This window comes from Carassius gibelio, chromosome B9 (genome assembly GCF_023724105.1).
Source record: "Carassius gibelio isolate Cgi1373 ecotype wild population from Czech Republic chromosome B9, carGib1.2-hapl.c, whole genome shotgun sequence".
Classification (NCBI taxonomy): Eukaryota; Metazoa; Chordata; class Actinopteri; order Cypriniformes; family Cyprinidae; genus Carassius; species Carassius gibelio.
This window is the reverse complement of record NC_068404.1, coordinates 21,069,862-21,095,035: the sequence shown is the minus strand read 5'-3', so window position 1 is coordinate 21,095,035 and position 25,174 is coordinate 21,069,862. Positions and strand designations below refer to the sequence as shown.

Sequence of the window (25,174 nt, the reverse complement as noted above, 5' to 3'; positions counted from 1 at the left end):
ACACAAGGCTAGAAGCTTATCGCTCTTTGCCTCAAAAGTTTTGGTGTGTCTTTCTCAACTAGGCCATTATTCTGACATAATCAACATCACCAGCCAAGTGTGTCACAATAATAAAGAATTGGTTTATTTATGAGGCAGATTCAATGAGAAACCACAGGTCTGAATTATGACCGACTTTTTCCACTGAGCAGACAAACAAACTCATTCAAGGTGGAAAATGGCTTTTTCTTAAGTTTAAAACTGGGTCTCTGATACATCATCTCTTTTCAAAAACGGATCAGACAAACTCCGGGACACTTAGGCTCACATCTCTAATGGATAAGCTTTTTCCTTTCATCGAAGAACCTGGTCCTTTTTACGGGAGAAAGACAAAAGGGAGGGAACTCACAGATTGCAAGGTCTTTTTGCCTCTACTGATTATGATGATCCCCTCTGCGGCTGCAAGAGAGAATTGAATTTTCTTCACAGGGGGCCCTGAAGTCTATGTGGAGTTGAAGAATAGCTGCTTCCCAAAGGTCACAAATTGCATTGAGTCCTGCTGTGCTGGTCCCGGTCAGTAAGTCACCTCAAGGTCCATTGGCACAATCTAATTGGCAATAAGAGGTCCAAGCCAAACACAGGTCTAGTTAGACAGATAATACACCACGTCCTCAGAATATGAGTGATGGGCTCCCATGGGTGGCTGCTGGCAATGCACTGAAAGTCACTGAAATGTTTGTCCAGTCGCATTCTGAGAGAATTATACACCAGTGACTCTCAGGAGACACTTTCCCAAGTGAGGCTTCAGAGGCAAACAGATCTCCATAGCTCTCGTTCAGATGGGCTTTGTGCTTTCCTTGTGCTGGTAGCTTACAGAGCATGTGCTAGCTTTCCATTACACTCTCTCAAGGACCCAACTTTCAAGATTCAAGTAGCCCTGAGGGACATGTAGTGTGGGCATAAACACAGTATTATCAAAATCTTTTCACCCATGGAGAGGTAAACACAATGCATATTGATTTGCTCAAGTGTATGAGTCCGAACCTATACACCTCAGATATTTTATTCTCACTGGCTGGTTAGCGTTTTTCATGGTTTGGCTTCCTGTGTATTGATAGAACTACTCCGCATGACTACTTCTCAATCAACCCATCCAGCATTTCTCGCAGAACTGACCAGACTCCACGTTATAGCACAGTGGATTTCAATTAGCATTACACACAAGGTGTAGTGAATGCGGATGTGAAAGCAGTTGTGAATGCAAGCATTAGGAACCCTGTGATAAACATTGCACACTTGCAAGACTGTGACACTTGCATTGATTAAAGTCCAAATGAATCCTTTTAGACCATGTCTGTTAGCTCTGCAAAAATAAATAAATAGATAAATAAAAAAAAACCTTTAGCAGACATTCACAGTAATGTATCCAAATCTAGTCTAAATGCTGCACTGTGTACAACAGAAATAATAATAATAATAATAATAATAATAATAAAACCCATATCGAAATGACTGAAACTTAAAAAAAATATATAATGAAACCAAAAATAATAAAATAAAACCTAACTTTAATAAATACTATATTAATATATACATAATACTAATATAACACTACTTTGCAGGAGTTTTACCATGGGTAAAAGAAGTTTCTTAAATGTAAATACTCATGAAACCACTTTGAAGCTTATTTTGTTAATATTACAATTACAAAAGACTAAAATATTTTCGATTTTTAAGACATAAGTGTTCATTGAATCGATTGTAAAATCGATTTTCCATGTCTAAAAAAAAAAAGGCGTTTCCTTTTTCAACGTCAAATAACAGACGAACGTAAAGAGAGAACTGGAAACGCAAGTCAGCAATATTTCTTATTTATTGACATGAAGTTTCATGCAGAATAACAAACAGCAACAGGAGTGCAACATTCTCGAAAAATAATATATGCAGAGGGGACGGCTGCCAAAACAAAAGAAAAACATCACTGCGGGCTTCAACCCGGCTGCATTTATGATTTATGCAATTCAAAAATCTCCAAGATTATTTTAAATAATGATTAAATCCATTTCAAACAACTTTTCAAAAAAATGAAACTTTAAATGGACTTGAGAACAGGCCATGTGTGTTTTTTTTATTGAACGTAACCGACACTTAGGCTAGGCGGCACTAAACAGGCATAATGAAATGTGCAAAAAGGCTATACCCATTACAAACTATTGGACAGGTAACGTCGATCAACATTTTCGGGGTCCAGAGCAGAGCGTTTTTTATTCACTATATGTCCAGCTGTTGAGAAGACGCGATCCGACCGCACTGATGTCCAGGGACACCATGGTACAGCTGCGCAAGGTGGGGGTATTAGTGCCAATTTTCCATCACAAAAGCCAGTCGCTGTCAGCTTGCAATGGTCCTTTTCATAACTCAGAATCTCCTGTAACTAGATGCGCGAATGAGGCGAATTCGCATCTACCGCGCGCGAGACCTCCAGACGCGCGTAAACGCGTCTTTACATTGACTTAACATTGAAATTATTGAGCAAGATACTCTATTCGCGTTTGGTGTGAATGCAGCATAAGAGGTTGCTTTCGACGTCACTGGGTCTTATAGGCGCGTAAAATTGCTGGTATTTTCTGTCTAGCTTTCGCAAGGCATACTGCACTTTCGGAATTCTTATTTTCTTTTTCTGCTTGTTAGTGAGTTTTGTTACATATATATTTTTTTCATTGTTGAATTATAGTGTACATATTTGGTTGAAAACGGTTCCCTATTTTCATTTTCAAAACTTTTTTTAGTTGTTCCGATTGATTGTGCAATCGATTTTCGAACTAAAAGTGACAGCCCTACAAAAGACAATGTATAGTAATTAATTTGCAATGATAAATAACAATAAAACGCATACAACAAATACACTGAAAAAATATATTTTTTCAAAATTGTAAATAAAACAAAATCTACAAAGATTTTACAAGAAAAAAAAAATACTTCAGTAAATTTAACGTGTTACTTGCCATTTCCTTATGATTTGTGAAATTCACTTGCAATATCTGCGTGAAAACTGTCTGTAGACCTTTTTTTTTTCAGTGTAATAATAATTGGAGTCAATCATTCTTCTGCAAAGGAATACAGTTCCTTACCCTAACTGCAGTCTGTTTACAGTTTCTAAGCAACATAGGCACACTAATGTAGAATTAGCAGTCACGGGCGCTCATTCAATCAAAATTTAGAGTTGAAATGATTAATATTTTTTCGAATATTGAAGCAATACAGCAGATGAGCCTCTTATCAAAGCATTGCATGCACTCACCACAGAAAGGACCCTCATCGGAATGGTCAGCACAGTCATTTCTCCCATCGCAGATCTTGTTGGGGGGCAGGCAGGTGCTGGAGTCATTAGCACAGGGCTGAGTGGGGGGCTTACAGATGGAGGACTCACACGACTCTTCATCCGAGCGGTCTTCACAGTCGTTGTCACCATCACACACCCAGCTCTTGCTGATACACTTCCCTAGGGACACGACATTCAGTCAGACCGCTATATAAATCAAACTGTCAGGCTTAATTTGTTGTTTGTAGGTGAGCATGAAGATAAATCTGGGGAAATTTTAAAAGGTGGCGGAACGTCAAACTGGCATGACGTCAGATGAATAAAGAAGTTTCAGCTCGTTTAACCCTCAGAGACCCACTGCAACATTTGTCTAAACCTTTTTACATTTATTTTCACACAGTGGGGCTCATTCATTAAATGAAACATGCTAGACTTCAAATTATTTTTAATTTAGACAAATTACACTTTATGAAGTTACAGAGGGCTGCTGAGATATGGAACACAATGAAGTTTCAGGATTCTTGCTCGCTGGGAAGGCTTTTCTAAAAGGTCAAAGAAACTGCACTAGAATCCCAAAAATGTACAGGGGAACAGCGGAAAGTATCAATACCCCAGACCCCAGCATCAAGAGGATTAAGAGAATGTCAAAGAGATGCTATGAGATGAATACATTCAAATTTCAGCAACCAAGCTTCCTGAGAATGCTGAGAAAGGTTTCGGGTCTGTAAGAATTTTTGCGTGGGGTGGGGTGGGGGGGGGGGGGGGGTAATGCTCCACAAGTTTGGACACACCTTCTCATTGAAAGAGTTTTCTTTATTTTCATGACTATGAAAATTGTAGAGTCACACTGAAAGCATCAAGGGCTATTTGACCAAGAAGGAGAGTGATTGGGTGCCACGCCAGATGACCTGGCCTCCACAGTCACCGGACCTGAACCCAATCGAGATGGTTTAGGGGTGAGCTGGACCGCAGACAGAAGGCAAAAGGGCCAACAAGTGCTAAGCATCTCTTGGGGAACTCCTTCAAAACTGTTGGAAGACCATTTCAGGTGACTACCTCTTGAAGCTCATCAAGAGAATGCCAAGAGTGTGCAAAGCAGTAGTCAAAGCAAAAGGTGACTACTTTGAAGAACCTAGAATATGACATATTTTCAGTTGTTTCACTCTTTTTTGTTATGTATATAATTCCATATATAATTCCACATGTGTTAATTCATAGTTTTAATGCCTTCAGTGTGAATCTACAATTTTCATAGTCATGAAAATAAAGAAAACTCTTAGAATGAGAAGGTGTCCAAACTTTCGGTCTGTACTGTACACACACACACACACACACACACACACACACTGTGTATTTCTAGAAGCTATGATACTATCTTTGCATGATTGCTTGATGAATAGAGAGTTCAAAAGAACATAATTTATTTGAAATACAAATTTTTTGAAACATTATAAATGTGTTTAATGTTTCTTCTTAACAATTATGGTGCATCCTTGCTGAATAAAGATATTAATAATAATAAATAAAAAAATAAGTAAAATAAAAAACCTTACTGCTTCGAAACGTTTGAACAGTGTACTTGTACACTTTGCAAAATTGAAAACCCAGGATTGAAAAACAGTGTACGGCAGTCAGATTTCCTTGTGTTCAGTCTATGTTCATGATCAGATAAACAGGTGAACACACTTTAGTCTGTTTCTGAGCCTGTCAAAATGATATGGGATTTGGCATTCGCTGTGCGGTGCAGTGGTCTGGAAAGACTGTACGCTGCTGCTTTTTAGCACATTTTTGACATCAAAAGGAATAGGAACAAAACAACGAGCAATTCTTGAGCTCTTTTATGGCTTGGCTGTAGATGTCTTTTCAAGGCAATCATTTACAATTAGGGCGACTGCTACATCAAAAAGCCCCATGTTGATTGATTTCACTATGGTCTGAGTGGAGAAAAAACTTCTGATAGATACAAATGACTCTAAATATGTTCAAAAGAAACACAAAAAGCTGAATTCTGCACATAATACCTTTTGTGTAGAAGTGAGATGTGCAATTTTTTTCAATACGTTCTTCTACCCCAGCTTAATATGCAGAAATAATTGCAACTGAGATATAGTATTTGTAGGTTTCTTTCTCTGTGGTGTTAGGAAAAACGTACTACTGTACGTTTGTTCCTGCATCCAGTCCAATACAACAAGATTGGCTAAACCAGAGCTGCAATTTAGGAACTGGACTGTCAGTTTGACAGACCAATAGCAGACTGAGGAGTGTTTCCGAAACCTTTAGGCATCTTAATTTTGCATTTGTTAATGCTAGCGCAACAGAAATTACCCACCTCACCTTTTTAGTTTAATGACATAGCTAACTCTGAATATGGAACAATGATGCTGTTACCAAAATACACCTCACTGTGAAGTACAAATCATTCCAGCTCACAACATTCATCTCAGCTGTTCTTCATAACTACGAATTGTAACATACAGAGATATTGCAAAGGATTGCACCATGTAACGAAAAACAGGCTGGATTTATCATCCGACACAATTTGCAAGAGGCAAAGATTACTGAAAGCTCAAGGATGGTATTGTGGTATAAAAAAATCACCCGCTGCTTCACAGAATTTAACAGTTTTGATATACAGTATGTTATACAGAACACAAGGAGAAAATATAGCTGTAGGTCAGCGCATGAAATAAATGTAAGGTCAGTACAGACCAACTGGTTTTGAGGAACACCTGGTAAGCTTACCAGAGCTTTTGCAGGTAAACTTTGCCTGGGGATCACACATTCTCTTGACTCCTTTGCAGTTTGTTTCATCACTGCCATCTTCGCAGTCTTTATCCCCATCGCAGCGCCAGCGCTCGGGGATGCAGGTCCCATCAGCACGGCAGTGAAACTCCTCTCCACTGCATTCCACAGGAGGCAAAGCTGGACATAACACAGAAAACTGAGATTGATTCTGGGATATTCTGATTTGCAAACAAATTAATCTAATGATTTTTTTTTTTTTTTTTTTTTTGTGAATCAAACAAATATAGTTGGACCAGGTCCTAAACTGTAATGAGTCTGCTCTTTCTAGTAAATAAAACATGTTGTGACCAGTGTAGTTTTGAACAGATTCTAATGAGTGTTTTTTTTTTTTTGTATGCATGTATAAACATTAAGCATGACCAGTGTATTCCAATTCCAACCCAAATAACTCGAACAAGTCAGTTCTTTATAGTGAATCAAACTGGCACAGCATGACCAGTGTATTTCAATTCCAGCACAAAAGAGTTGAATGAGTGAATCAAACATTTACAGTGTGATCAGTACTCCAATTACTTAGTTGATTCTTTTCAGTGAATCAAACACCTACAATGCAACCAATTCCTGAACAAAAGACTCTAATGAGTCAGTTCAAATGTGTGAACAGAACACAAAGTGTGGCCAGTGCAGTCCGATTCTCTAATACGTGATTATAATCAGTTTGTTCTTTTTAGAGACTCAGACACACACAGAGCGACTAATTTTGTCCATTTCCTTAACAAATGATCATAATGAGTGGGTTCATTTGAATGAATAAAGCACAGCGTGACCAGTGTGGTTCCATTCCCAAACAAATGATTCTAATGAAACGGTTCTTTTTATTGAATCAAACACATACAGTCGACCAGTGTAGTCCAATTCCTGGACAAATAACTCTAATGAGTCAGTTATTTTAAGTGAATAAAACATTAATCTGTGAGACGGTGTGAATCAACTGAATTTATGCCACTGCATTTTTTTTTTGAATTGTCAACTGCCAAAGGAAGTACACTTTTCTAAGGATTAAACACAGCTAAGGATTAAAAATAGCAAGGTAAACAGAAAAGAAAAGTTTTTAAAGCTCACAGACACACTCACTTCAAACTACTTCATCCAGCCTTAATAATGTTAAACTGGCAGAGTTTTATCAAGCATACTTCCAAGATTTCCTCTTGTCACGTTAATAAATATTTAAATACTCTCTCCGACACTGGCAAAGACTTTAAGTGTCTGTGCACTTCAACACAAAGGACGGGGCGAGATGTTCTTCAAGAGCAAGACGAGCACAAAAGAAAAGTATTTTTGAATGAAGCCTGCCTCAAGTTTAAGATTCATTCCGAACCTTAACAGGAATTAAATACATACTTCAAAACAAATGCATCCTTCATACAACAAACCCACCTCAATCCCCTGCCTGCCATCAAACAAAACAAATGGCCTCCTAAAAAAAGACAGCTGGTAATATTACGAACCCTTAAGGACTAGGGCGCCCTTCTTTGCTTAAGGCTAATGCTGATAGTTACCAGTGTCTCATCCACTTTACACATACAGAGCATGTGTTACACAATAATCTGAGCCCTGCAATGGGAGGATATGAGTCGGACAAACCCTCAGAGACAGACAGGAGCTGAGGACCTCCATCAGGAGCCCATTTGATGAATGGCTCCAACATTTCTGTGACAAGCTGGTGAGCTGAAAGCATCGGAGGACTCGGCCTCGGCTTTCAGAGGTAATTACAGTAGATTAAAAGATTCAAATCTGTAAGGTGGTTCCCTAGTGAGCTTAGATGAGATTAGATGTGTCAAGTGAAGAAAAAGAAAGAAAGTTTTAAACTTGTGTTCCTCAAATTAGGGCCATTGCTCTAAGGCAATTACAAGCAAGAGTGACTTGATCGCTATCGTTCGGCTCTTTGTTAGTCTGCTAATTAGTCGTGTTAAACAGATTCTTTGGGAACCACTTGGCAAGTTGGTTAAGTTGTTTGTGTATAGAAACGAACACAGATGTATTTTTAATGAATGTAACAGAGAAATGTGACCTCTCTAAACGCCATTTGATTACTCTGATGCTTTTATTGGCCATACACTGTAACTAGGGACAAGTAGTCAAGTTCTCAGAAGTAATAGTAATGCTGTAAAGACAATATTTCTGAATCACCAAGGTCAAGACCCCCCCCCCACAATTTTAAATTCAGGTATAATGGCATATTGGGCGATATCTCATTGTATGATTAAGGTTCGACAGTGATGCGAATCCTTTGCCATATACTATAATGTCATGACAAATCTGAGATTACAGAGACTTGCTACTGCCAATCCCAAGACATGCTGCTGTGAACATGTAAGACATACTGCTGCTGCACATAGAACATATATGAAATAAACCCCATGTAGAACATAGATGAAATCACTCCACAGCAGATCTATACAGGTGGAGCTGGGGAAGGTGGAAGGATTTTGATGCTGCAACTGCTACAGCAAGCACTAACTGAGTATTTACATTTTGAGTAGCATGCTCATTGGCTGCTGATACGAAAAGAAACCAGTCAGCTGCAGCATTTGGAAAATGAGTCCAGAGTTTCCAGGTTTATTTATTTGCTATTTTACTATTTGCATTTCTGGTTGGATGCTAAATATATTTTACTGGCTCTTTATTTTGCATAATGGCTATAAAGTTGAATCTGATATAACCAAATATAGATGGTGCACAAATGATCATATGAATCAGAATGCAGGAGCCTCAAATTTTGAATAAAAAAATGGTGCTCACAAAAGATGCAGTTTTCCAAAGATATCAAACTGATGCATACTGTGCATACCAACCAAATACAACAGACACATTGTACATGTCAAATGAAGAAGAAGAAAAAGTAGAAAAAAATAAAATAAAATAAAAATAAACACAAGAGGCAAAAAGAGAAATGTGTAGTCCTACCAGGGGCAACACCGGCACAAGTCACATTTTCATCACTGAAGTCCCCGCAGTCGTTGTCCCCGTCACAGGCCCAGTGGTCTGGGATACACCGTCCGCTGGTGCACTTATATTGACCATTAGCACATGAGTGGACGCAGCCCGCCTCATCACTGTTGTCTCCACAGTCATCATCTACACTCACAAACACAGTACAGTCATGCAGAATTAGTATCATGCAGAACAACTTCATTTATTAGAATAGAAACTTTTGACAGTATAATGTATTTTTTGTGACATTTTGTTTTGTTTTATATACACCAAGCCAGTTGTTATTAGATAAAAAAATAATAATACAGTAAATACAAAATAAATATGAAAATACAAAATTTTAAATTATCGTTTTCTGTTTCAATATATATATATACTTGGGTATATATATGAGTATATAGACATGCTTTGTAACATTATAAATGCCTTTATTACTTTTGATCAATTTAATGCATCCTTGCTGAATAAAAATATTAATTTCTAAACAGACTAACTTCTAAACAGCAGTGTATGTGGTAGGATGTTTTTCATCATGTATTGTCACATAAATTGTGTTGCTCCATCAAAGTACAATAAAACATTAATAGATTTTGATCTTCATACACTTTGGTACCAGAAAATGTAACTTTTTCCTTAAGGGGGTCTTTAACCCTGTAGTTTCTCATGCTTTGTTGCACAATACTAGGAACTGAAATGATAAAACAGAGGACAGCACCACAGGAGATTTTCCAACAAGAGTCTTCAGGGCATCGAATTACGCCAAGCCTCATTTTGTGCTGAAAAATCAACAAGGTATCCGAAGGCCCTGACCCTGGATAAGAAAAACTGCCTCCATATGCTGACCTTGGCTGAATGCTCTCATTCGAGGCCAAAAAATGGGAGATAGAACGAAATAAGAAAAACAGAAATAAAAAAGCAAGTGTTATTGTTGTTGATGATCGAGTGCAACATGCAGGCAATAATGTATTGCAGACCTTGAGGGCCAGCAATAAATTATAGAGGTCGTTATTTTACACTCTCCTTGATCTGAAATGGAGATATTTCAGATAAAATAATCTGTGAATATTTAATGGTTATTAATGCGATGAATTACTTGTGTGTGACAAAAAAGACTGGACAGTAGGATCAATGGACTTAATTGAATTAAAGTGCCGGGCTTTCTTTTATCAGTTCCTGAGAAAATAGGCTAATACATCATAGTGCTAAATGGAAGAGCAAGTAAAGCAAATGGTAAAGTATTTTCTTACTTCTGGATACACTTACCTGAGTCACAATGCCACTTCATGCTAATGCACCTCCCATTAGCGCAGCTGAACTGGCTGAGAGCTTCGCAGGTAGGGAATGCTGTGAGAGGAAAGAAAGACCGTGAGAAACGCTCGCCGCGATGCTTGAACCCCATCCAATACATCACTGTCTCTTTGATACACTGGTGAAGCAAAGCCATTTTTCATTTAGCTTTTAGCTTTGAAAAATTGCAAAAGAAGTTTGTCCTGGCACAGATTGCCCTGTCATGCTAATAGATTAAATTTGGAGGCTCTTTTGTCCTCAGGAAATTTCATAGTTTCTTGCTAGTTTGGGGGCGAGCTTAAATCAGTAACTATTCTCTTGCAGAGCACTGCATTTTTTTTTTTTTAACACAAGTCATACCACTGGGGTTTAGTGCCAGTATTGCGTAACAAGAAACACCCTGAAGGTCATGTGAAATGTCACTGTGAATTATTGCTATTTTCTTGCTAAGGTTAATGAAAAGAAATCACAAACAAAGAGAAAACGAGACCTCACAGATGCAGTGGAAAACAGTCAGAGGCAATAAGAGATTGCCAGGAAGCAATAACACACTAGCGATGAGATAGCACGGTTTGTGCACTTTACTACAGCGTTGATTTAAAGATATCAAAAGGTTATTGTTTCAAGATTATGAATTACTGCAGGTTTTGCTATTAACCAGTGGATCATGATGCCCTTAGGTGAAAACTGACTTTTTTTTGGATAAAAATTAGTTTATGGAAAAAAACACTTGCGCACTTACAAGTTTTTTGATGAATGCAATCTGCACAAGCTCATAAGTATCTTGTTTTGTACCGCATTAAATCTTTTCGTGTATAAATCACTGCTCATATGTGACATGATACGCAGAGGAGGAACAACATCTGTGTCTCTTTAAAGTGTCTCTCCACACAGTCTACCAGGTAGTATGCGTATATCCACAGATGAAACCATTTTCAGGTTATCAAAGGTAATTACAAGCGTGTGATCGTGCGATTTGTTTTTAGTCAATGTTTTTGATACTTCTCATATTTTATGCTAAATAAGCTCATGTCTTCTAGCTGTACTTGATTGTGGACAATGCTATGACATGAAAATATCATTGTGAGTAATCATACAAATAGCAAACCACAAACAATATATATTTTGAACATGAACATGGATCGTTCTCACGGAGCATCTTAGGCTTAAGTGCTGTTTTAATGGGCACAATGTTAATAACTCATGACTCATAGCTTGAAGGGATTGAAGGAACAAGCCTCTTGTTATAGAACAGATCACAGTTCATACATTTACATATAAGTGCTCAGAATGTTTTTTTTTTTATTAAAGACAACCCTCCCTCCCTCCCTCCCTCCCTTTCTCTCTTTAATTATTTATTTATGAGTGGAGAGTGGATGTGCGCAGTGGACACTTTAATATTAAGAATATTTTTGTTAATTCATTATGGAACAATTAAAAAGGTGAAAACCTGTGAAATTGTGAATGGTTAACATGTGAAAATCAATGCTAAATTAAGCAACAAGTGCTTGAACATGAGCATACTGTAAGCATCATTCATTTTCATTATTCGTTTCTTAAAAGCATTTTTGCTCCACTGGGTGACATCTCCAAAACACCAACAGCTGTAAACTGAGCATGTGGGATTTCAGAAAAAACAGATCCCATGGGTTTCCCTGAGAAAATTACTTTTAGAGAATTGTACTTTCCCCCTCACAAATAAAACCTTTGCTGGTACAAATAAGAACTCGTAGAAGTCAGTGGAAAGCACATCATTCGAAGTGTTGCTAATCTAGGAGAGGACTGTTACAAGTCAAGATTACAGATGAGTCAACAAATAAAAGAAACAAAGTAGTTGTGCTTGAACATTTATTCCCAGAACATGTTTCTGTTATTGTTGACAGGAGTAAATCCTACTTCTAAATTTCACAACCGAGTGTTCCAGTCTCCTGACTTTGGCAATTACTACTTTCAACATCCAGTTTTCACAATAGATCAGGTTCAACAACAAGCAGTGAAACTGCAGGGGTAATAACTCTGCCCACTGAAATTTGATTAGAAAAAAAAATAAAAATAAATAATATATATATATATATATATATATATACGGCGGAGGTGCACTCAGGGTGTGTCCAAATCTACTTTAGCTATTTTAATGACGGAAAACGGTCCGTGCGCCGGGGTGCATTTTTGGAATGGGTTGTCCCTATTCTCTTAATAAGTAATGGGCATAACGTTCAATAAACCAATCAGAGTGTCATCTCCCATTCGCTTTAAGAGTGAGTTGCGCTCGCGCCATGGCAGATCACTATTTACATGCCAGAATTTGTTGGTGGAAAACTTGAATGCTTCTCAAGCGAAGAAACCGATCATTTATGGGACAAGCAGGAATCCACCAAAGCTTCCCGAGGTGAAGAAGGCATGGGATGAAGTAGAATTTCATTCATCATTATGAGAAGTAATAGGCTGAATTGCAAAAAGGTAGCCTCATTCTAAAACACACAATTACTATCCATCATTACATTTGTATATTTATGAAGCCTACACGATAATATTATTTTACACTGTAATCCTTTTGTTTTTAATATTTGGCATATTTGTGTGATGCGCATCCCTGTGTGTGATAAGCAAAGTCAACGCGCACTGTGGACTCGCCCAGAGGAGCATTTTCTACTAAAGCGCTCTTTAAATAACAAAAAAATATTGCGCCATTGACTTTAGACTTTAGACCAGGATTGAGTTGGTCTATGGCGCAGTCAATTTTCAGCTCCTTTAAATAGTAATGAGCCTGAACACACCTCTTTTATATTTTGATTAATTTGATAATACATTTCCATGTTTTCCATGAAAAGTCGGGGTTACGAGTTGCAGTTTTTTTGGGGGCCTTATTTTTTAAAATATGTTGCTTTTTATGGAAATCTGACAAGAAATGTAATTTCTTTATTTATGTTCGCCATATTCTCCAATGCATTGATTGACACTCTGTTTGCTCACAGTTAATGGCCAACCAGTTCAGTAATATAAGTGCCGCAGCATGATCTGCCAAATGTTCCGCCCACTCCTCCGCCTCACTGGAGAAAAATCACATTCAAAAAGAAGGCGCGTGATGCTGTAATCCAAGCGAAGATAGTAGATGTAATAGAGGAGTGAGATGACTTTCTTTTAGATTTTTTTAATGTATTAATTATCATGGGCTGTAATAAAAAACAGGAGGTCCTATACTGAAACTAAGAGTATACACATAGTTCGAATAGCCTATATTTCAGTAGGCTATAAAAATGTGGCTATGTTACATCTCCCCTTTGAAGCTCTTGTGTTTTTCTCCTTTTCCATCTTTCCAATCCTATTCTGCTCACGGGTGATTGGAAATGAGTCTTGTTCACACTTTGTTTTTGTAAAATTACAGTTTTTGCTTTTTAGATAAAAGAGTGGTTTCAGTTTAATATGCTGCAGGCTCATTTATTGGTAATAAATAATTGATAATAAATAATATTGATGTGAATAAATCATCAAAAAAAATATTGGGCTTATTTTGGGCTTGTTTTTGGAGCTGCGGTTGCTTATTTATCTTGAGAGTTGGCAACAGTGATCATATGGCACATCACAGCCTAAAATTACAAAAATAACCATAGCCTATCATAACGTTATCTGTAATTTTGAAATGAAATTAAAAAAAAGCCATTACAAATGACAATGCATCTTATTTACATCAATGTAGGCCAAGTTTATACCAACTAACTTTTTTATTTTATTTTTATGTTAGTGATAGTTAATGTCAAAACTGCCACAGCTATACTGTTAAACCACAATTCTTGGTAGAAAAAAAAATATTTGCTGAAAGCTAAGAATACTTTGAAAATGGCAATTAGCATACAGCAAGCTGAGCGCCACTGCGTTTCAGGTGTGTTGTGTGTTGTGCGCAGTGCAGTCGTGAGACACAGTGGAGCTCCACGTCTTTCAGCCCAGCTTGATTACAATTAAGTGAAGTCAGGCGTATACTCTAATTACTGCTTACACTGGGAGTGTTTGTGCAAGAGTGTACTGAGGCAGCCTAAGACACAGCGGAGGTAACCAACACAATGGCACTTTGAGCAATTTGCAGCATTTGGTGACAGAACCCCAGAAAGTTACATTGTTAGCGCATAGCATGATAAAGAAGTGGCAGAAGAGTCAGAATTTCAATTTTGTGCTTGAGGGAGTAAAAATGGCAGGAAGGAGAAGTAATATAGAGACCCCAGGGAAACAATGCATCACATCCTCGAATGTTGATTTTTGTGCATAGTCACCAGAAAACAGAACAAGCACCAATTTTCATGAGATAGAGCTAGATATTATATGAGACTAACACGTACAGTATTCAAAAATAAAATAAAATAAATAATAATAAAATATTAGATATATTTTACAGCTGTCTAGCATTTTAAAAAGTTTAGTTATGATTATCCCATTCTCATAATAAAGATAAAAACATGAATTTTGTTTCATTTGTATCTGTCTTAGAATAAAGTTGGAAAATAGGAATGAATAAATAAATGACTAAATGAATAAACATCCATCAAATTTAATAAAAATAAACTCCATGTAGTTCCATGAAAAAAATATTATTAGGGTTGTCAAAATTAACACGTTAATAATGCGTTAACGCAAATTAATTTGAATGGAACTCCTTTTATTAACACGCAATTAATGCAGCACACATTTTCTGTTTGACCCGTGGCCTAACCCGTAGCTGGAGAAATGGAGTTGCACAGTGTTGCCAACTTAGCGATTTAGTGACTTTTCAGACCCTTGCTGTGTGAGCGCGAGGTGCACACAGCTCTTTCCCTCGCTGTGCGTCTGCTTTGTTCAGCGAGTGGCTGAGAGGAGCAACACGCTTTCAGTTAAATCACATATTATTTTGCTTCTCTAATTCTACACGCAAGTATAGCTGAATTCAAAGCATAGTTATTGATTTTGTCTTATGGGTAGTCTATTTAATTTCATCAGGTGACGGCTTGATTATAAATCAGGTTTTTTGTAGAGATTAACATCTTGGAAGGGAGAGTCAAATTTCAGTCACTATTTAATATTAATTCAGTTGTCATACAACAGAAACAATAACATACAGTATATAAATGAAAACTGTTTTGTTGAGGAACTTAGCTGCATCAAAATACAGTATGTGGGCACAGAGAGGCAAACGTAATGATAAATAATAAATGCACATTTTGCATGTTCAGAAGAATTTAACTGCCCTGTCCTGCAAATAATGCAAACAGGTAAATTTATGCAAGTAAATTGCTCAGAGCCAAGAAAGAGAAGTAATGGAAAACTGGTATTTCTATGTTCTTTTTTTCATGTGTCTAATAGACAAGAACAAGTTCTTAGAAAAACATCTATGACCTCTGAAACATGTCTAGTCTTCATGCTCTGTGTTGACTATGGTTTTACTAATAATAAACATACATTTGCATAAAGCATCCATATTTGTCCATGCCCTTGTTGATTTGAGTATTAAAAACTTGAAAAGCATCAATTTAAGGTACATTGAGAACAGCTAAAATGGTGCGATAAAGTTGCGATTAATCACGAGTTAATTCATGACACAACCATGTTATTAATAATGATTAAATATTTTAATTAATAGATAGCCCTTAAATGTATACTGTACGTTACTTTAAGCTGCATTTATTTAGAGAATGGTCTTGGGGGTGGGTTGGGGGGGTGGACTGATGACAAAGGAACAATTTTCTGACTGGGATTGCTGAGCCTCTTCAACGGACTACCAGCATTCATGTGCCGCTTTAAATAGGTGTTTCACTGCTGGAGTTCACAGAGGTAAACTTCCTGGGTCATTTCCTCTCAAAGCCCTGTGTCATTTCATTTCGGCAGCTTTCAAGGTCTGGGATGTGGTCATGGTGAGCTTTTAACATCAGGGAATCTATGATTTGTATCACCACCACACTCTTAAAAGCCCATGCATCTAAGTTTAGTTCCTTTTTCCTTTCTGCTTCTAAAAGCACAGACTCGGGGGCTGGAGAAATGTAGTGTACTTGGTTAACATTGCACTCGGTCCTTGACATGTAGATGTTTTTGGCGAAATAATGTAAGAGTGGGCGGCAAAAAATACACCTTTAGAGTCAAAGCTCTCTTAGAACTGGCAAGAGTTTTATGAGAGACACACTTACTGTTTTATAGCATAACCTGTCCACAGAAAAATCATGGCAAATTACTGTATTTGTTACATTCTTAAACCTAGATTTTCAGTTTGTTTTTAGTTTATTTGGTTGCAGAAACGTGTAATGGAGTCAGATTTGGTTCAAGAAGTGGCACTGTGGTGGACAGGGATAAGAGAGACTTGTCCTAAATAAAGCAGGTTCAAGATGTCAAATTTGCCAAGCCAATTAGCTAGTAAGACAGTGACTCACCACAGGAAGTGGACTCGTCTGACATGTCTCCACAGTCATCATCTTGATCACAGCGCCACGCTTCTGGTACACAGCGACCATTACCACAGGTGAACTGACCAGCCCGACATGGCTGGGCTAAAGACAAAACAATAAAAGAAGCAAGATAATCTTATTATTCATGGCATTCAAAGTATTTAGCAGTGGCCACCTGAGATATTAATCACAAAGAAAATAATATTTTTATTCTGCTTCCATATAACAATGCTATTATTTGTTTGTTTGCTTGTTTCACCATTTTCAGAAAAAAAGAAAGAAAGAAATGTTTAGAGAACAGATTGTTTCAACAGAGTAATACAATTTGTACTTCTTGGAGAAACAAAACAAAAGTAGCCTAATTAAACAAACAAGCTCCAATTAAAACATGTTTAGCTCTATACTTAAAATAAATAAGCTAAGTAGTTTCTTAAAACAAATGTATACATTACTATAATTTAGTTTGTTACATTTATTATTAAAAGTCTAAGGGGGAAAAGACTCTCCATCTCCTTTCATAAGAACTGATAACAAAGAACAGAAGGGCTACCCTTCTTAACCAGCATTCTTGTTCTATTTAAAAAAAACAAAAAAAAAACAAAAACAAAACAACAATTATCAAAACCATTAACAGAACAACAAACTTTATTTTGAAACACACACAATTAAATGACCTTGCACCAGTTTTGATTCCTAATCTTGCTGGCCATACTTTAAACACACCTATAAGAGACAATCAATTTAAGTATAAGGGTAATTTCTTTAAGGTAGTTTAATCTCATGTGTGACTCCAGGAATTAGCCCCACCAAAAGGCAATCATTTAACTCTGAGCTTACTGATCAAAACTGCCCTGATACACCAGAGACTATTTTACAGCCAATTCAAGCAATTCTCTGCTTCAGATCATCTTGAATCATGAAATATTAAATCGCTTTAACATCTGCTGTCAATTTCAGCTCCTCACTGATTCAGTATAATCACTTGTGTTCCACATCGCTTTGCTCTAACTGCTTCTGCCAAGTCAACAAAGGTCTGAGTCGTCTCCGGCTGGAGGGTCAGCTTTATCAGCGGGATGTCAGACTGTTGACAGCATTTATCACATCTGTTCTTCCCTTCCATTGATCGTACAGCACTTAAACTAGTGAAAGAGTGTTAACTCCTGGAAACGGGCCAGGTGTTACTCCAGTTTGTAAAAAGAAGGCTGGGAAAAAGTGATTCTGACAATCCATAGCGAGAAAGTTCACTTCATTGCACATACGCATTTATTGATTATCATTGCTCGCATAAGAGAGTAAGTGCTCCTTGCAGTACCTGAAAAGGTAGCATGACTCTCTAACAGATATTATGAATTCAAACATTGAGATAAATAACGGACCAACATTTTAAAAATAGAAGGTGAATTGGCTGATGCTGTCACTCTCTTTCAACTGAAAACCATGTTTTAAAGCCTTTTTGTAACTAATAGTATATATGATCTAAGAAGAATTCATATTTAGCCTCTTAAAACATGAAAATATGCATGTAATTTCTCAGTAATGCTGCCAAGGCAATTTGCTGGCCATTTATGCTACTTGATGATGTTATATGGTGTTCATTATTAAATATGAATAATTAAGTCATATTAATGCTCGTTTTATGATTCTACAGTTATGTGACTTAATGACAGGAAGACAAAGAAAAAATATTAAAATCCTTCATAGAGGGTTAATAAGTTTTAGGAGTTTTATAATAAGTGACCCCAATGTATTACTGGCACATATTAGTGGATGGATCTGTTTAATATGTATGAGGGAGTCGAGCTCTACCTGAGCATGTTTTATTAGACTCATCTTCGTTATCTCCACAGTCATTGGCTCCATCACAAAGCCACCTTTTGGGTATGCAGCGATTATTGGGACACTTGAACTGGTCAACCGGGCAACTGTGGTTAGCTGGAAGGAACAACAGAAACAAAAAAATTCAGCGCATGCCAAACAGGAAATGTTTTGCTTTAAAAAAATAAAATAAAACCCTTCCATACTGTATCTAAGATTGTTACAAAGCATTTCCAAGCTTGACATATATTTATTTTGTATTATTTATTTTTTTGACATGTTTTGTTATACTGCTGACAGTCCGCTCTACATATAAGTGTGTTCATATGCATAATACTCTACTTTTGTTTTGACACAGCAGTTTTCATTGTGCTATTCATCTATTCTCTTGAGCTAGCTTCACATTTATCTCAAAAATATGCGTTTGCCCTCAGGCTTTTGAGTTTATTTAAAGTAGCGCCTGTGTTTTCCTCTACTATTTGCTCTATTTAATAATAGAACCTGCTATTACTCATAACCCTGGATACTCAACGCGTCCCCAACAGACAATGAGTAACAGATGAAATGAAAAACCGGATTCGAGTGGGATCAGACAGTAAAGTTTCAGCCATATTAAACTGTAGGACATCCCAGCAGAGCAGAAAATTGATTTTGCAATTCTGATAATTCTGGCAGAACATCACGTTAAAGTATTTCTCATAGTGAAAAATGACTCAGCCCCCGACGTTTTAACATGGTGCTTATCTTATCGATTAGCTCATGAGATGATTGTGCCATGGAATGCTGTGCGTGGAAGAACAATTTGATACTGGCGTTCTTCCCGTTTGATATTGCAGCCGTTTTTCCCTGAGATGTCAATTAGCAACTTGTTAATTATCTACAAATTATATGCAAACAGTTTGCTTATTCAGATTTACATTTATGTAGATGCTTTTATCCAGTGCAATTCAAGCTACGGTATACATTATATCAGCATATATATTTACTTATTATACTGCTTTCTGGAATAATTGCTTTTGGCTGTTCATTTGGGGCATTGTGAGTTTGAAAATTTTTGCATAATGATCATAAATATCATAATATAACTGTATACTCGACAACTGCATATACTAAAGACAAAAAAAAAAAAATATATATATATAGCAGTGTTCATCTTGCTACCAGGTTGGTAAAGAACTGATGACACCTATGATACCTGAACAGAATGGAAATTTGATATTGAGTGATACATCACAGACATATATGACACTATGTGCATGCTTAATGACACAGCTTGAGGCCAAAGAGGTTTAATGGTTCAGTAAAGCAGACACAACAGGGATTATACATCGCTGTTAAAGAGAAAGACAGCAAGATACGTACAGCATATGTGGGCCACCTCATCACTGCCATCTAAACAGTCATCATCTCCATCACAAATCCAATTGACTCGTATGCAGCGCCAGTTCCTGCACTGAAACTCATCATTTTTGCACCGCTGGGGCTCCTCTTGACCTACAAAATCTTCAGGAGAGAAAATATAGTCTGATATAGTCAGTCACAATGTAAGGGTGATGTGGAGTCTGAGTTTAATACAACAAATAAAGCAACAGATTGCTTTTTGAATTTATACTATTATACTCAAGCCACTTTTTTCAAACAAATCAAGAGTGTTACTTCTCATTGCAACTTGACAAAAACTATTTGTCTTTATTTGAGTAACTGATTTCTTCTATGGAGGACTAGGAGTGAACCTAATTCAATACAAAGACAAAACAAAGACAAAACAAAACAAAACAAAACAAAAACAAAACAAAAAAAATTATAATTATTTTTTTTTCTAATAGTTTTAAACCAGTTTTCAAAATCCTTTTTTTATTTTACAACTATTTTACTTATGTCTAAAAGCAAAGATCACATAAGAAAAGAAAAGGAATGAAAATAAAATAAAATAAAATAATATTTTAAATTACATTTTAAAAAGAGTACTTTATAAAATACATGTTGAATATCAATGGTTGCCAGCAAAGGCACAGGTTATTGGAATTTTCGCCCAAAAGGTAATAACATTTTGAGCTTTTCCATTTAAAAAAAATAAAATAATAAACTATATTTAATATTTTTATTTACTAAACTATATTTATAATCTATAAACTTTATTTAATATCAAAGATGACATTTTTGTTTTTGTCAATTTGTGAAATGTACTTACAATTTTAAATGATCATGAATGAATGCACTATTAATTTGTAACACTCCTATTCCTTTTCAGACTTCTTGTCCTGTGATTTTTTATTTATTTATTTATTTATATATATATTTTTTTTTTAAGTGAATGGTATTCAAAGCAGCCTACCAGAGCACGTGACATTGTTCTTGTCCAGGTGCTGGTTGTCGGCACATGCGCATACCCGGCCTCCTGGGACGGCCAAACAGAGGGTACCGCAACCACCATAATTCACCCTGCAGGCATTGTCACCTAAAAACAAACATAGGCCTAAACAACAAATATCTACAAATCTTCTTTCCCACCAGCAGGATGGCTGTTTATGTGTTCATCCCTTTATGGCTTTTAGCAACGTCTCTCCTTGAAGCACAGAACATAAAGTTCTTCTTCACTGCCCACTCAGAACCAATTTCCTGGTCTTCTGGGATGCCGGTGGTACACGGGGGCATTATTTTTAATCACACGTCAAGTAAATTATGGGAAACACTGGAGAAGAGAGCCATTTGACATTCTTTTTCTTTCACAGACATAATTCATTGTGTGGGCAATGACACCTACGATGGGGGAGGAGAGGAGAAAAACACAGTTTTGTGAGAAAACTGTCACTTATTAAGTTGAGGCATGGGGACAATAATAAGGTTTCATTTAGAGAGGGGTTGAAAGGCATTGCCTGAACCAATGAGATAAAAACTGTTTTGTAATGGCCATTCTGTGGTACTCCAGGAAGCGGAAACACAATTAATCTTTCTCCTGACAAGCACTTTGAAGAAATTCCTCTTCTGCTGAGAACGTAGACTGTCAAAAAGCCCGCATTTTCGGGCCAGGAAATTCATGCGTGACATAATGGCAGTTCCTCACCTTCCCCTGTCAGAAGTCTTGGTGTTACGAATGCTGTATGTTCGATGTCAGGAGGAGAATATTTAAAACATGATACTGGTCCCCACTGCCTACATCGTCATTCTCAAAAGAGTGAGTCTCTCTGACAAGCAGCGTACTGTCTGCTCTCCTGAAACTGCACCACCCTTAGGTAAGTAAGAGATGAAACATGTGGGAGTCGAACACATGGCTGCGTTCTCTGTGCCGCTCGTCTACATGTGCAAGGGCCCCCACTGAGCAGCATCCCTCCCTCTGCGTGTTGTGACTGGCAGTTATGAGGGAGGATGACAGTAATCATCCCACCTTGCCTCAGACATCCACACAGAGTTAAACATTCTAAACAGAGCTTTAGTCCCCACTTCAGTGGATTAAACCCACCCACTCAACAGTAAGGCTCCTGCTCTGCAGTTGGGTCTATGCTAATCAAAGCTAAAGACATGAACATTTGTAGTATCTGCAATGTGTTTAAAAATGTTGTTTATTATGAATTTTCTGAAAGAATGCACTACTGTATGTAATACGTAAAACACTTTTCCACCAGGTTTTTTTTTTCTCGTCTACTTAATTCATGCATATTACAATTTGGTAAAATTCACCATTATGTACCAAATTCCAGTGCTGAGCATCATTCAGGAGTGAATTTAAAAGCATGCAAAAGGTACGCTAGTGCTCACCAAGGCTGCATTTATTTGAAATATGCCATATATATTTATATATATGGCCACACTTTATTTTAGGGTCCAATTGTCAGTATTAACTAACCATTAACTATGACTTTTGCCTCAATTAACTCCTTATTTGCTGCTTATTAATAGTTTATAAGGTAGTTGTTAAGTTTAGGGTATTGGGTAGGATTATGGCTGTTATGCATTATATGTACAGCAAATATGTTAATAATAGACATGCTAATAAGCAACTAGTTATCAGTGTGAATTGGACCGTATACTAAAGTGTTACCATATATATATATATATATATATATATATATATATATATATATATATATATATATATATATATATATATATATATATATATATATAACATTTTATTTATTAATTTACTGTCACTTTTTTATTCAATAAACGTTTTCCTGCTGTATTAAAAAAGCAGGTCCCACTCTTTAAAAAAGAAGGGGGTGTGGGTGGGGGGCAACTTCCTAAGCCCAGGCTATGTAATGGTAGAGTACATTAATAAACTGACATTCTTTAATTTTCCAGAATGGTTTAATTTACTCCATAGTCTTCAAAATAGAAGCAACTATTATTAATTAGGTCACAAGATGGAGACTATGAACAGAAGTCATCTGCTCTGCCAACAATCAAAATTAGATTAATTTCTTGGAATTTAATTTCCTGTTATTGCAAATCAAAATCCTCTGTGTTGAGGCCAATTTAATTTACATTCCAACTTACCTGTATGAATTAAAATCGAAAAATATTACAACCATTATTTATCAAAATTTAGAAAAAAAAAGATAAAACATGTGTCATCTTGTAACTTTTCTCTAGTTAAAGTGACTTTACCCAGCTGGCTTTGTGCATCATATACTCGGAGCCCGAACAGAGGGGGTCGTTCACTCCTCAGCAGAGAGACTTCACCAGAGACCAGATCCAGCTGGAAGATGGAGCCGTTCATGTACTCCGTCCAGAAGATGGAATTTTGGTACTGTGCAATCCCAAACGGGTGACTGAGTTCCCTGCCACTGTACACAACCTACAGTGAATTGCAAAAAAAAAAAAAAAAAAAAAAAAAAAAAAAAAAAAAAACAACAAAAAAAAAACATTAGCATGCACTGTTTTGACAACTGTGTGAGAGGATAAACCCTTTTTTCCCCATTTAACACCTCTCTCTTTTTTCCTTTCTCCTACACAGTGATGGAATGAAAAGTTTAAAAAGTGATGTTAACGATGCCAACAAACTCTCAAAATGCATTGAATTATTTTTGAACAAATTATCTGAGCTCTGCAGTCGGCATACATTTTATAGCTCTAGATGTTTATTCTGTCAGCGTTTGTCTCAATAATAGAGCCGTTTAGTCATGACGTCAATCCATAGACCTATTCAGAAAGCTAATTTTCCATGAGCTCCCTCAGGAATTTGTAATGGGTTTTTATAATAGTGGTTTTCGATCTGGAGTAAAATAAAGTTTGTGGTGAACTTTACTTGAAGATACTTTCCCATTCTGCAATCCAGACCTGAAATGTCAATTTTTGAATGATTGCCTGATTAAAAATGTGCTTTTACCTGCTTGATTCATTGTTGAATTGTGGTCCTTATTAGTCAGCATTAGCATTGGAGTTGTAGCCCATATTAACAACTTATTAAAAACTAAATTCACATTTGAGGTACGACTGTGGATAATTTATATGTTCGAGAAAAAGAAAAGGCATATATATATATATATATATATATATATATATATATATATATATATATATATATATATATATATATATATATATATATATATATATATATAAAGTTGATTACAGAACCAGATTTACTGACAAGATGTTCATTAAATAATATAGCATGTGATTTATCGTGCAACACTAATAATAATCCCATTTGTTTTCTACAATTTAAGCTAAGAAACAGAAACATTTGAGTAATTTCACTCACCATTCTGCCAGTCCCATTGAGATAGATTCTCTCAATATGATCATAATAGGCATCACACCAGTACATGGTACTGGTTCCATGTTCCAGAGTGAGTCCATTGGGCCACAGCATGTTAGATGTGACAAATATTTTCCTGTTGGAACCATCCATCCAGGCTTTCTCTATTCTACCAATGCTGTCGTTCACCTCATCCTCTTCCCAATCGGTCCAGTACATCCAACTGCAACCAAAACCAGAACCCATTCAGTGTAGTCCATGAAAACAGCTCTTGTATTCACTTTGAAGCAGTCATGAATATTAGTCGCATCTTACTCGTTAAGACAGGAAATGTACAGTTGAAGCAGACTGAAACAAATTGCCTCGAGGTCTAAAACTGCACAAGCTTAACTAAACATAACAAATAAAATATGCTTAAAAAAGTCAGCAACTCACACCTAGGGGAAATTAAGCTCATATATATATATATATATATATATATATATATATATATATATATATATATATATATATATATATATATATATATATATATATATAATATATATATTTTATTTTATTTTTTTTCCTTTTCTGTGTTTCTGGCATATAGACTTCTGTGCCAACATGAACTGTGACTCTCAATGGGTAAGTGATATTTGAAAAGTGATTGGGTCAACGTTCTGACATGATCCTTTCCCTAGTAAGTGTGCTTAAGGGATTTGTTGCCTCTGAGTACTACTCAGCGGTCAACGCAAGCTCTTCTGTCTCATCAATGATAGAAGCCGTACTTCATGTGCATCACATAAAACAGAATTGGATAGAGGGCAAATCAAGCGCTCTCTGTCCCAGTGTGTTGGCTACGTGACCCCATGAATTATTCAGTAGGCAAACAGCATGCTCTAAGTCTCATCCTGTACTGTTCAAAATGTAACAACATGCAGGCTC

General features: G+C 36.5%; 1 protein-coding gene across 2 annotated transcripts in view; it reads right to left on the bottom strand.

Annotated features, from left to right (window-relative positions):
- Window positions 1–25,174, bottom strand: part of lrp1bb (low density lipoprotein receptor-related protein 1Bb) — a 257,531-nt gene that overhangs the window by 99,686 nt on the left and 132,671 nt on the right. Inside the window, exons 13-22 of one of the 2 annotated variants that reach the window (XM_052566199.1) lie at window positions 24,251–24,470; window positions 23,152–23,341; window positions 20,879–21,001; window positions 19,906–20,046; window positions 18,535–18,660; window positions 16,714–16,830; window positions 10,304–10,384; window positions 9,014–9,184; window positions 6,044–6,223; window positions 3,281–3,481 (exon numbers count right to left, since the gene is read on the bottom strand). In XM_052566199.1, coding sequence (XP_052422159.1) covers window positions 3,281–3,481; window positions 6,044–6,223; window positions 9,014–9,184; window positions 10,304–10,384; window positions 16,714–16,830; window positions 18,535–18,660; window positions 19,906–20,046; window positions 20,879–21,001; window positions 23,152–23,341; window positions 24,251–24,470 — 1,550 coding nt within the window. Of the gene's footprint in view, window positions 1–3,280; window positions 3,482–6,043; window positions 6,224–9,013; window positions 9,185–10,303; window positions 10,385–16,713; window positions 16,831–18,534; window positions 18,661–19,905; window positions 20,047–20,878; window positions 21,002–23,151; window positions 23,342–24,250; window positions 24,471–25,174 lie in introns of those variants that run through there. The other variant, XM_052566198.1, reaches the window with a different exon arrangement.